Source organism: Archocentrus centrarchus, chromosome 19 (genome assembly GCF_007364275.1).
Source record: "Archocentrus centrarchus isolate MPI-CPG fArcCen1 chromosome 19, fArcCen1, whole genome shotgun sequence".
NCBI lineage: Eukaryota > Metazoa > Chordata > Actinopteri > Cichliformes > Cichlidae > Archocentrus > Archocentrus centrarchus.
Genome location: NC_044364.1, coordinates 10,445,428 through 10,457,794, shown reverse-complemented (window position 1 = coordinate 10,457,794; position 12,367 = coordinate 10,445,428). Strand labels below are relative to the sequence as shown.

Genomic DNA, 12,367 nt, shown 5'->3' with positions numbered 1-12,367 from the left:
TGGGCAAAAGTGCAACGTGTACAAATCTAGACGACAAACAAACAAAAAAGACTCCAGTCAGATTGTATTTTAGGGTGCTTTATAGTCACAACATGCTTCACAAGTTCACTGTTAATTTCTGCTTACTTTGCGTTGTGTGTCATGAGTTAAACCACTCAGAGTAAAGTCATTTCAGCAACTGATTTCATTTGCACAAACCAAAAAAAAAAAGAAAGTGATTTTAAGGTCTGATTACACATTCAACCCTTTTCCCTAAATTCATTTTTTTAAATGCACATTAAAAGAAGCTAATGCAAAATGGCAAAGAAACCCCAAAATATATTTACAAACTAGTGAAATTATTACATTAATACCTTGGGTCTTCTGCACCTTACATTTTACACAGAAACTTTGTCCATGAATGTGATAAAGGCAGTGTTCTAATCATGGCTCTCCCTCTAGAGTTGTTTCTTCGAACAAACTCAGCAGGTTCTTTGGTTCAAAGCTGGGCCGAGGTATAGCCTCCTCTGCTTGGACCCAGTTGCGAACACGTCGCTGTGAAGACCTGGTGGATGAAGAATGTAAGCTCTGGAAGGGATCTGTAGGAAGCTCGGCATGTATGGGGCTCACACTGGGTGTCAGTATGTGGCAGGAACCATTAGTGTGGATGCTGGGAGGGGTCTGAGCCAATTTACATGATGACCAGTTACCAAAGTTTAAGTCAGTGGGTGTGTGGGGAGGATGATAGCGCACTGGTGATCCTGGGAGAGGCGTGGATGTGCTCTCTACAGACAGTCTGGATTTTACCCTGCGACATGAAACATGGGAAAATAAAAGAGGGAGTTATAAAAAAAAATCCATTTTTATATGCTCAAATAATTTATATGCTCTTTTTTTTTTTTTGCCTTCTCTCTGGACCATATGTGAATAACTCTACCTTTGTGAGAAGGTGGGGGAAAGTTCTGGGTCTGTGGGATGAAAAAACACTGCATCCTCTTCTGGGTTCCCTGAGTCAGTATGCATGGCACTGAGGGGCAGGGTTAAATCCCTGTCCCAACTGCCTTTAGGAGGAGTGCAAGGAGCAGGCTTGTTCCAACAGGGAAGGAAGGGCAAGCGAAAAAAAAAGAGGAATCTACGCCCAAAGGAGACCACCATCTATAAGGAAAACAAATATTCGTTAAGGCTGAGGAAAGTACACTTTAAAGCCTAAAATTTGGGCCTAATGTTGTCTTCTTGGGGATTAATATTTTACTGTGATAGCCTGGCTTGCCTCAGACTGCTGATAATGTTTAGCCACTCTTTGCAAACCTAAAAGATTAATGTTTAAAATATTTATTGGACCAATTACCTGACACAGGGAGGCCAGTGTCAGCATTGTCTCAGCAGCCATTAGATACATGCGCCTTTTCCACCTGCGTTTCCTAACAGAGGGGATGGCGAGAAGCTCAGAAACTGTGGGTCTCTCAGACGGCTCTGGGGCCAGCATCATCCGTAGAACTGTCTGAAGCTCAGATGACAGGCCTGCAAACACACATGGAAGCTTTAAAAATAATTTTAATAGACAATGGGGGCAATTTATGTCCAAAAAAGCAGATCTCACCACTGGTAAACTCTGTGGGGAGACAGCCTCGCCTGAGCTGCTGCCATCCCTCGCCACCGTTTGGGACCTCGATATTACAGGCGAGCTCCAGAATAGAAACCCCCAAACTAAATGAAAAGTATGTGAATATTTAGACGCTTGTTTCAAATCAGATCAAACACTTACATAAAGTTTCTCACACATGGTACCGTATATGCACCTGAAAACATCGGCAGCAGGTCCATACTCCCCACGCAGCAGCTCGGGGGCCATGTATCTTGGATCACCTTCCTGAACATCGTCTTTCACTTTCTCTTCTGCAGCTCCCGTCTGTTTGAGCTCAAGCAGCAGCCCAAAGTCACCCAGCTTCAGACGGCCAGAGTCAGTAATGAGGACATTGGCAGGCTTGAGGTCCAGATGTACAAACCCATGAGAATGCAAGTGTTGCAGCGCTGAGAGGAGATCGCACAGGTAGGCCCAAGCAGCAGGCTCATCTGTTTTCAAACAAAAACCAAGTAAGTACAGATGAGGATTTAACAGTTTCATAAAACATCACAGCTGATACTTCTTTTTTTTTTTTTTTTGGGACAGACCTGGGCCAGGAGGCTGGTTCTCGGCATGGAACAGCAAGCTGGTGCTACACAGCTCTGTCTGAATGTAGAGGCGGCCGCACTCCTCCCAGGCAGCCACGAAGTTCAAGATGTGAGGGTGAGGACACAGGCGCTCGTGATTCCTAGCTTCCCTGACACTCCGGTTCCTCTCACTGTTACCCCTGAAGCGCTGAGCAGAGCGTTTGACTGCGTACTGACGGCCATCTCTGTTGCTTTGGACCTGAAAAAAAAAAGCAAAAATCCAGAAATTATGTCTTCTATTCCACTATCTATATATCATAATCAGAAGTTAAGTGACTAAAGAAAGAACTAGAATCCATCTAGAAGAACTAGAACTACAAGAATCCATCCTCTTCTGCTTATCCTGTTCAAGGTTGTGGGGGAGCTGGAGCCTATCCCAGCTGTCATGGGGTGAGAGGCAGGGTACACTCTGTACAGGTCGTCAGCCTGTTGCAGGGCTAACACAGAGAGACAGACAACCATTCACACTCACATCTATGGGCAATTTAGAGTGACCAATTAACTTAACCCCATGTCTTTGGACTGTGGGAGGAAACCGGAGTACCTGGAGGAAACCCACGCAGGGGAGAACATGCAAACTCCACACAGAAAGGCCCGGGCCAAGGTGTAATCGAACCCAGATGTAGCTGTTCATCTAGCTGTGAGGCAGCAGCGCTAAGCACCACACCACCATGCCGCCAAGAAAAGAACTATCTAAATTATTTTGTGAGCTTCCCCATAGATGTTCAACAATAAAGCAAAAATGCCAACTTTTGAAGAAAATTTTTACCCCTTAAAATGTAGAATCCTCAGTTTCCTAAATGTGACAAAACAGCAACATCTGATACGTTATGTATAATTATAACTCTCTTTATTTAAATTTGTTTTGCTCACCTTGTAGACCTCTCCAAATGATCCTCTTCCCAGCAGGCCCAAATTAGTAAAGCACTGACTGAAATAGGACTGCTGTTTCCTGGGATCATACACAGAATCTGGAGGGGGAGATTTACTGAGGGAACAAGACAGGGGTGTCCAGGGGGATTGATGCTGGGGGAACATTCTGCTCAGAGGAGGGCATCCTTTAGACGGTGGCAGGGGGGGCAAAGAATTTGAGAGTCGAGCAGGAGAACAGTAGGATGAGTTGGACGTAGATGATGAGGAAAAAGGCAATCGGCGCTTTTTGAGGGAGAAGGACTGCTCCGCATGGGAGAAGTGGGTGGGAAGTGGGAGAGGCACCCTGGGTGCTGTAGTTTCCACTGCCACGGACATTATGTAAACTTCTTCCGTTCTTTACTATAAAGACAGCAAGCTGCAACAGTCAAGAGGGAAAACACAAGTAATCTTGGTTCAATACACAGTTGTGGTCAAAACTTTATATCTACTCATCATGGGCATGAATGTCAGCGTAATTCTGGTCTTTTAATGATTTCGTTGAACTTTTCCCAGGGTGGAATGATTGTACAGCATACATCTTCAACGACTTAAAAAAATAAACAAACAAACAGGAATTTGGTGCTGTATACATTGATTTAAGTGAGTGCATGTATATATTTGAGCCTGTATGTATAATTTTGAACCCATGTAGATTAGAGAAAATCCAAAATAAATGCAAACTGCACCATTGTGCACCCAATTCTTGTTTTTTAGTCATTAAAGCTGTATGCTGTACAATCATTCCTTAACCCTTTAACATTCCTGGGGTTCATTTTCACATGTATTTGGGCCTGTATAAAGGCCCTAGGATTGTTAAAGGGATAATGAGGGGGAAATAAGTTTTAAGAGATCATTAAAAGCCCAAAATTACTGTTACATGTATCCCCATGATAAGTGTGAGCTTCAGACTACAACTGTAAATGTATTTATTTTTTCACAATTAATGCTTAGATATATTGTTTTTCCTGCTGTGACACTGATTCTATCTATTTCACAATTACGAGGGGACTAATTACTTATATTTCCACAGATTAAAAGCAAAAATGTACTATTTAAATGTTCCCCAGATATGGGATGTAAAGTTTTATCTGCCCACAAATCCCTTTAAAGCACAAAAGACTGTGTCTGTATAGCTTGGTCCCCACCCATTTGTCACAACTAAAGTGGTCTGTGGCCTTGTACATCTTGTCTGACAGGTTGTAGAGCTTTTATGTGAGATAGGTATCAGTACAGTCCTCTCGGTCCATCGATACTAAACCCATTTGTTGGACAAGCCCTAGCGTTAAGGGGTCGAAAAGATCCGCTGAGTGAAACGCAACGGAGTAAGCTTTGACAACATAAAATTTCGCTTTGTTAGCGTTAACATTACTCCGAGCACAAACACTGTCCATTATTTTCCAGCAATAACAACTGTCACCGCAGCAAAACATTTCTGGCTAACGTTAACCACGGGCGGAACAACAACAAACATGAAATCACAGCCTGCTTAAGCTGGCTAGCCCGCGTTAAGAACTTACTGTAACTGACATTTCATATTTAATTAAAACAAAATGAAGTAACGTTACCGAGCGGACGACAGGTTTCCAAACAGCGGTCTTCTATCCAAACCTTGCGCGTACACCCTTCAAGCGTCAACCTACCTCGCGCCAAATTCTGAAAATCTCACGCAGTGCTGCGTACCTGCTGTCCGTGAATACGGAACGTACGGCTTGCGTATGTACATTGCGCAATATTCGCGAGCGGTGCAGTCTGGGCTTCTGCTGCACAACACAGGGCTGGCGTAACTGGCTAGCTAGCTGACCACTTGAAATGGTAACTTTAATATTATTACCGATTAGTTTGTGAGAGCCGTACGTAGTTCCAGGCACTGTATTAACGCTCGGCGATGTGTTAAAACGTATTAACGCGATAATAACAGGAGATACTGTTTGCTATAGAAATGTTAATTTCACTTTTGCTCTGCTAGCTTAGCATTTCTTTCCATAACGGAGGGGGGTGTAGCTAGCGAGGGAACTTGGCTCTGCTAACCTTGGAAGTGCTGTAACGTTAGCCAGCTAATTAACCCAGGCACAGTAATGTGGTAAGCTGGATGTATACTGTATTTGGCAAACCTGCGTGTGTTAATTAGGGCTGGTTTCCACTGAGCGGTCAAAGCAGTGTTCGTGTCGGCTAATTTCGCGCTAGCCCAGAGCTACGTCTGCTTCGCACAGTTCACTGTTATTTGCTAGCTTATGAATCAATGAAGTGGCAGCGGCATTTAAATAAACATAAATATTTAAGACTCATAACCACTTAAATGTCTTCGCAAGCAGGATGCAGTGAGGGTAAATGTTTTAACAGTTCCCGGATAGGCATGCAGTACTATAAACGACTTTCGTGGCCTAATGAGGTGTTTTGTCAAGTGAGAAGGGGTTATTGCTGGTTATAAGTTATGTTCACCCTTTAACAAACAATCCCTTTTGATCATATTCTTAAGGTGGCGTATCATTTTGTGTAACCAATCCTTAACTTCTTGGTAGATGAGCAAAACTTGCTGCCTTTTACATTGCATACCCTCTTTCTTTCAGGACGTGTTCTTAATGATTCGGCGTCACAAGACCACAATCTTCACAGATGCCAAGGAGTCCACCACTGTCTATGAGCTGAAGCGTATCGTTGAAGGAATACTTAAAAGACCACCCGAGGACCAGCGACTCTACAAAGTGAGCTTACAGCATCAGAAAGACTAAATATGCACGTTAACTTTTGTTGGAACACATCCAGTATTAATGTTAATGCTCACAGGGATTAACTATTACCTTTAAAAACCTTCAGACTAATCTTGATGACAGCTTTGTTGGTAATTATTGGTCTATTTCAAATTGCAATTTATTAGCAAATTATTAGCTTACCTTATATTTGTCTGGAAGGACTTTTTCTGTTAGGGCAAGCAAGTTCTCCTCTAGCACTATCCTAACCTATGGATGTTCCACAAGGTTCATTCCTGGGTCCATAATTATTCTCCTTTTAAGTCCTTCCTTTAGCTGCCATTATTTAGTTTTTTTTCTGGCATTTCTTATCATTTCTATGACAGTATGTCTTTTAAGCCTCACCAGCTGTATAGGCTGTCCACCCTAGTTGATTGTTTATCCTGGATTAGTGGCTGGCTCTCCGATAATTACCTTGTTTCAAATTCCAGCAAGAGTGAGGCAATGATTACAGCTCATGATTCTTGAAATACATTCACGTATCAGTCAAGTGATTGCCTACTTTTGCTCCTCTGTGAAGTTCAGTGTTTGCAATCTTGGCGTAACGTTTGAATCTTCTCTGGGCTCTGATTCACATAGGCAGATGCTTTCAGTCTGTGGCACCTCAACTTAGAAACAGTCTCCCACTCCAGCTACGTTTAGCTGGCTCTGTGGACTCCATCAAAAAGCAGTTGAAAACATTTCTGTTTAACCAGGCTTTCTATTTATCTTGTATTTAACTTGGTTTTGTGTTGCTATTAATTGTGTTTTTATTTTCTATTCTTAGTTTTTACCTATTTTGTTGTGCAGCAGTTTGTGACTTTGTCTGTGAAAAGCGCTCTATAAGTGTTCTCTATCACAAACATGGTTTACATATTAGTTATTAGTATCTTAGATTCTGAGGCCATTTGGAGATTTTGTGATATTTCTATTTTACAGGATGATCAGCTGCTGGAGGATAGCAAAACTCTGGGTGACTGTGGATTCACCAACCAAACTGCCAGACCTCAAGCTCCAGCTACAGTCGGTCTGGCCTTTCGTATTAATGGTATGTTGTGTTTATGCCATTTGTGGTGATTTTAATGATCAGTGGTACAGTTCACAACACAAATGAGTACATTCCTGTCAAATATCACTTGTATGTCTTATCACAGTGGTCTCACCTGAGTTGAACTGTAGTGTATTTAATCTTTATTTAAACTTGGAACAGTTAAAATAGTGGTGTAGTGGTTAAGACATTTGTCTTACACATGAAAGATCCCTGGTTCAAGACACCAAATCCACAAGCCAGTACACTCCGAGTGTCAGCTCAAGCCCAGATAAATAGCAGGGCATGTGGTGTAAATTTTGTGCAAAATCAAACATGCGGATCTGTTGTTGCTCATATTTTTGCATAGATGTTCTTCATATCTTTAGAGACAGTTTCTTTCAGATGGAGAGGCTGTGTTGTTCTACCTTTGTATTTAAAATACCCCAGAGGTGTCCTGTTGGATTTAAGTTAGACAACATTCTTGGCTGGCTCATAGTTTCATTGTTTTCTTCTTTAGAAGCGAAGGGATTATGTTGGCAGTTTGCTTTGGTCATGTCAGACACGCAGGACCTTTATATGATTCAAAGAGATTTATTTTCATCTGAGCAAAGAATGTGCTTCAAGGTCTCTTTTTTAGTTATTTATTTAGAAAGGGTGAATCTTGCAGTTTTGCTCTGAAGAGCGAGTAAGGTTTTTTTTTAAATCCCCAGGATGCTATGCATAGTAGTTAACATTATGTAGTGTCCTTCAAACTGCCACAGAAACTCTGCTTTCCACTGATAAGTCCTGTGCCAAGTCTGAAGCACTTTTCCATCCTGTTTTTTCAGAGTTCTATTATGCAAGTAGTGCACTGTGCCTAGCATCATTCTGGGAAGACAGGCACTGCAGTACTATTCGTACTATTGTGCGTTCTCATTACTGCCACATCTGTCTTTAGACTGACTTTATTTTGCAGTTCTTTTGGCAGTTTCCACAGGGAGGAATGAAGCAGACACAGCACAAACGTCCAAAGCTGAGAAAATATGTGTTTGCAGGTTACTTTTTAACACTGTTATGCACACAGGCTAATAGGAATTCATGTGTGTACTCGGTTTAGTCTCACTGTTTTTTTTGTTTTTTTTAACTTGTGTGTTATTGATTGCGGGTGTATTCCCTTTTCTTGCAATAAGTTTCTACTTCGGGGCACGTGAGTTCAGTGTGCTCTTTCTGAAGCATTTGAATTGATGGTTCATAAAAGGTTATACACTACATGTTCACTTAGAAACAGTGTAATAATTGAGAAGGAATAGAATTTGAGAATTACACATTATTACACTAGATTTACTCAATTCTGATGTGTACTGCATTTTTTTCCCTGTCATCTCATGTAATTTGCCAAAGTATGCCCTATCTTTTTTATGAGTAGCACGATTGATGGAAAACATTTGTGCTTTTGTTTCAGTAAACCTGCACTGATCTCATTTAGTGCCAGCATGCGTTTCAGTAGATGACTATGATGAATGACTAACTAATTCATTCTTTTGCACTGTTAAATATTAATCTGTGATCTTCAGCACATCAACATTTCTACTTTTCTAATCTTTTACATTTTTACCATGTAAGCTCTAGCTGTTCAGCTTTTTAATAGAGTGCTCTGAAATAGTCGTCCTGAGGACAGCAGAAAGATTTGTTGGTTTGTTTTTTCTACTTGGCAGGAATTAGGATTGTGCCTCTTACTGAAAATGCATCAGGCAGGCTGGAGAAATTAATACTGCTGACTCTTGCAATCTTTTCTCCTTTCTTCTCCTTTTACCTTATGAAATTTCTCAATAGCTACATATATTTATGTATTCAAATCTCAGCCTAATGCCTTGGAAATGACATGAGGCGAACGTCTGCAGTGCTGTGCAAAAGTCTCGAGCCATTCTTAATTTCTTTATATTTTGCTTGCAAGGAACCATAATTTCTTGTAATTTTTTAAGTGGTCTTGAGCAATAGTTCTTCAGGCTTTCTGAAGGTCTTCCAAAGTTTTTATTTGGATGTTGGCACTTCACTTGTTTTCAGTCCAGTTCTGGTTCCTGACCATGTTCAGAGGAATGTTTGTGTTTATTGAGCACTTAGGCACTTTGTTACTGGCAGCCTGTCTCAAAAACACATAATTTATTCTAATTTCTTTAGTTGAATCCATGAAAAATGCCAAAGATCACGCAGTTTGACAGACAGCAAATAGCATTTTTGCACCAACAAGTTGATTCCCAAAGAAATGTTAGCTGAAAACTTGGCATATCTCAGCATGGTGTGCAGTGTATCCTCGTCCAGCTTGAGGAAACTGAAAAAGTGGAGGACAAAAGAAGAAGTGGTAGGTCTGAAAAACTATCTACAGCAGATGAACAGTATCTGAAGGTCACGCTCGTAAGAAATAGGAAAAAAAATCCAGCAAAGTGAACACGAAGTGAACTGAAAATCAGTGGAAACAGGTCTGAAGGAGTGATGAATCCAGATTTAAAGTTTTGGCTGAACTCAGTCAATGTGTATGGAGGAGGTCAGGAGAGAGGTACAACAATGAGTGTCTACAGCCATCTGTAAAACAAGCTGGTGGCTCTGTCACAGTTTGGGGCGGCATTTTGGCTAGTGGTGTTCACGATCTTCTAAAAATTGATGGAATTACGAACACAAAAAAGATTTTGATCCACTCTGCAATACCATCAGGAAAGCGTCTGATTGATAATGGCTTCATTTTTCAGCATGACAGTGATCCCAAACACTGCCAGTGCAGTAAAAGCATACCTGGATAGAAAAGCACACACCCATTATTAAATAAATGATAAGCTGCCAAAGAGAGTTCAGGCTGTGTTGAAGAATAAAGCTGGTCATACCAGCTCATTAGAATTATACAGACTCTGTTTTTGACTTATATACTATTTTTCCATGTATGTTTGCACCTTTCATGAAATCACCACACCTATTTCAACAAATGAGGGGTGGCTCAATACTTTTGCACAGTAAATAGCATCACTGAATGAGTGTATTATGTCACTTCACAGACAGTTTCAAGGTAACTTCTGTTTGAAAACTCCTGGAAAAATGGGATTATGATTTCATACTGTATCTATGAATGTATTTTAAATATGAATCGATTTGTTGTACATTTCAAGCCTGATTCCTGTCTGGATTTACCAGCAGTTATATTTAAGACCATGCACACAGGTCTTAAAAGCATTAAAATGTCTTGTGTGTAACCAATGTCCCCTTGCCTTAAAGCTGTGGCTCAAATGATGTATTTCTGATTTTAAGTGAATTGCACAAACTGGTTTTATTTCTAAGCATGTCCTTAATTTACAGGAGGAAGTATTTGTTTGGACAGATATTCACCTGGATACACTCGCTACAGTAAAGATTCATTTCAGCATCTTTATTGCTGTGGCTGTGCGGCCACATTAAACTCTGCTGTCATGATGGCGCTCATGCTTCCTTGTCTCTGTGCCTTCCAGATGAGATGTTTGAGCAGCTGCACATTGAGGCCTTCTCCAGCCCCCCGGAACTCCCTGATGTGATGAAGCCTCAGGACTCTGGTAGCACTGCTAATGAACAGGCAGTGCAGTGATGACAGAGGCAGGAAACGAGCATCGGAGGGAAGGATAGAAGTGGGTGTGTGTGGATTAACTGCAGTGAAGAAGTAGCGGGGTGGAGGATGTGTAAAATAATTTAATTTGATGGATGGGGACGTTTTAGGTAACCAAGCCTATCCATATTACCTTCATGCTGTCATCTCGATATCCCCCCCACAGCTTTTTTGTTTTGTTTTGTTTTAACTCTATTGATTTCCACATCACATGCAGTTCTGCTCCTTGAATTTGCTCCTAAGCACCGAGTGAAGACGCTGGTTTGGAAAGTGCGATTGTGTGTGCGTGTGTGTATGCGTGTGTGTGTTGAGTTGTTCTAATTATTATCATTAATATTTTGGAAGAGGTGGAGGCATAGTTGTGTGTCACAGTGCTCTAGAAATAACATGCATGGGTAAGAGTCAAGTGTGTGAATCAGTTTGCATGAACAAACTCAAAACAAAGGCTTTGCATTCACAGAAGCAGATAGGTCTACCACTGATTAGTTTCTTTGGTCTGATTCCCACTTGTGTTGTACATTTCTGATTTGATCGTAAGCCAGGAAAGAATGTCTGTAAGATAGTTACGTTCATTTTTGTTGCCATTTTGTTTCTTCAGTATGTTTCACTTGTCAGTCCCTTGTTGTGTTTCATGCACTGAGACCAAAGGCAGGTACCTCTTGGACAGCAGAGTTATTTTTTTCTCATTTCTTTTTTTTTTTTCCCTTGTTTTTTGGTCAAAGGATATTCTGTCTGTGACATACAGTATACACGGGGGGAGCTTTTTCTTGTGTTAAACTTTAATTTTGTAAATGCACACATCACATGTCATCAACACTCATGTGGCACCTTCCCCTTATTACACATACATAGCCTGTAACTGTGATCTTGCTTAATTAAAAGTTTTTCCTGTTTTGTTTTTTATTCTGACTGTTTTTGTATTTGAAACACAAGTTTGTGTCAGTGTTTAATGAAGAAAACAGTTATTCAGTGTATTGATTCTTAAATAACATGGTGAGAAAATGTGTAATAGTAACCTTAATCATGGCTCTGTCCAGCCCAAGTGTCCCAGTAAGTGACATGCACAGCAAGCAGCAATGCATTTATTTTGTATTATTTACACTTGTGCTTTTCTACTGTCCTTAAGTCTGAAACTGGTGTTTTCTTTCTGGGAATTATAGATTGGGAAGGACAGTTTTTCTTTTAGAATTAAGTTTATTTCAAATCAGCAAACAGCATCTCGCTCCAAACCTCTAGGGGGTGTCCCAAAGTGCCTGGTTCCTCAGACATTTGGTCTCAATCCCAGTTTCTACACTCAGAATTTGAGACTACTTCCCATTAAGGTGGCTGTAGCCACTGTGATGCCACTGATTGGTTTTGGGCTCTGCATTTTGAAGCTTCAGTGTTAACGTTCTGGCTGCTGTGATGGTCTCCTGAGGCCTGAGAGAAAGGATGGTGTGCTGAATTATCACCTAAAGCTTCCATGATTGGTTAATGAGCTGCATTCATAAATTTGCTAAGTAGCATACTAAAAAAAAAAAATGCTATAATTCTGGGATGGACTGGAAACAGCAAGCCATATTTGTCAGAGAACACCATTAAAATTTTCTCATACACAAGTCAAAATTTAAAGTTATCTCAGAATTTCAAGTTATTTTCTCAATTTTGAGTTATTTTCTTGGAGGTTTGAGTTAGTCGAGATTTTGAGATAATTACCTGAAATTTTGACTCAGAAACAAGCTTCCATGCATCAAATATACGAGGGCTCCATAGCAGACTTTTTACCAGCTCCTCACATTTGTAGACTTTCCATGTGGGAACTGCTCACCATTCATATCACTGTGATGTTAAACACAAGGTTACCTTAGGAAAAAAAATGAAACAAGCATGGGAGGAGCAATCGACCTGAAGTTGCAAGAAAAAAGAAGC

At 40.8% G+C, this 12,367-nt stretch overlaps 2 protein-coding genes across 2 annotated transcripts; one reads left to right on the top strand and one right to left on the bottom strand.

Annotated features, from left to right (window-relative positions):
- Positions 1–83: 83 nt before the first annotated feature.
- Positions 84–4,786, bottom strand: pkmyt1 (protein kinase, membrane associated tyrosine/threonine 1). The gene is made up of 8 exons (XM_030755377.1): positions 4,668–4,786; positions 3,064–3,478; positions 2,152–2,389; positions 1,779–2,052; positions 1,580–1,686; positions 1,328–1,500; positions 917–1,134; positions 84–787 (listed from the first exon to the last, which is right to left on the bottom strand). The coding sequence occupies exons 2-8, from the start codon at positions 3,436–3,438 to the stop codon at positions 424–426; spliced, it is 1,749 nt and encodes a 582-aa protein (XP_030611237.1). The 5' UTR covers positions 3,439–3,478; positions 4,668–4,786; the 3' UTR covers positions 84–423.
- LOC115798512 (elongin-B) lies at positions 4,764–11,362 on the top strand. The gene is made up of 4 exons (XM_030755378.1): positions 4,764–4,914; positions 5,670–5,804; positions 6,768–6,876; positions 10,329–11,362. Exons 1-4 carry the CDS (start codon positions 4,912–4,914, stop codon positions 10,439–10,441), a joined length of 360 nt encoding a protein of 119 aa, XP_030611238.1. The 5' UTR covers positions 4,764–4,911; the 3' UTR covers positions 10,442–11,362.
- Positions 11,363–12,367: the final 1,005 nt, after the last annotated feature.

Excerpts from the sequence above, each read along its gene's own strand:
- LOC115798512 (XM_030755378.1), top strand. Across the intron at positions 5,805-6,767 it reads AGGACCAGCGACTCTACAAA|GATGATCAGCTGCTGGAGGA; the intron begins GTGAGCTTACAG and ends TCTATTTTACAG. Across the intron at positions 6,877-10,328 it reads TCTGGCCTTTCGTATTAATG|ATGAGATGTTTGAGCAGCTG; the intron begins GTATGTTGTGTT and ends TGTGCCTTCCAG.
- pkmyt1 (XM_030755377.1), bottom strand. The coding sequence starts at position 3,438 with ATGTCCGTGGCAGTGGAAACTACAGCACCCAGGGTGCCTCTCCCACTT. Across the intron at positions 2,390-3,063 it reads CATTTGGAGAGGTCTACAAG|GTCCAAAGCAACAGAGATGG; the intron begins GTGAGCAAAACA and ends TTTTTTTTTCAG. Across the intron at positions 1,135-1,327 it reads CACTGGCCTCCCTGTGTCAG|ATGGTGGTCTCCTTTGGGCG; the intron begins GTAATTGGTCCA and ends TTTTCCTTATAG.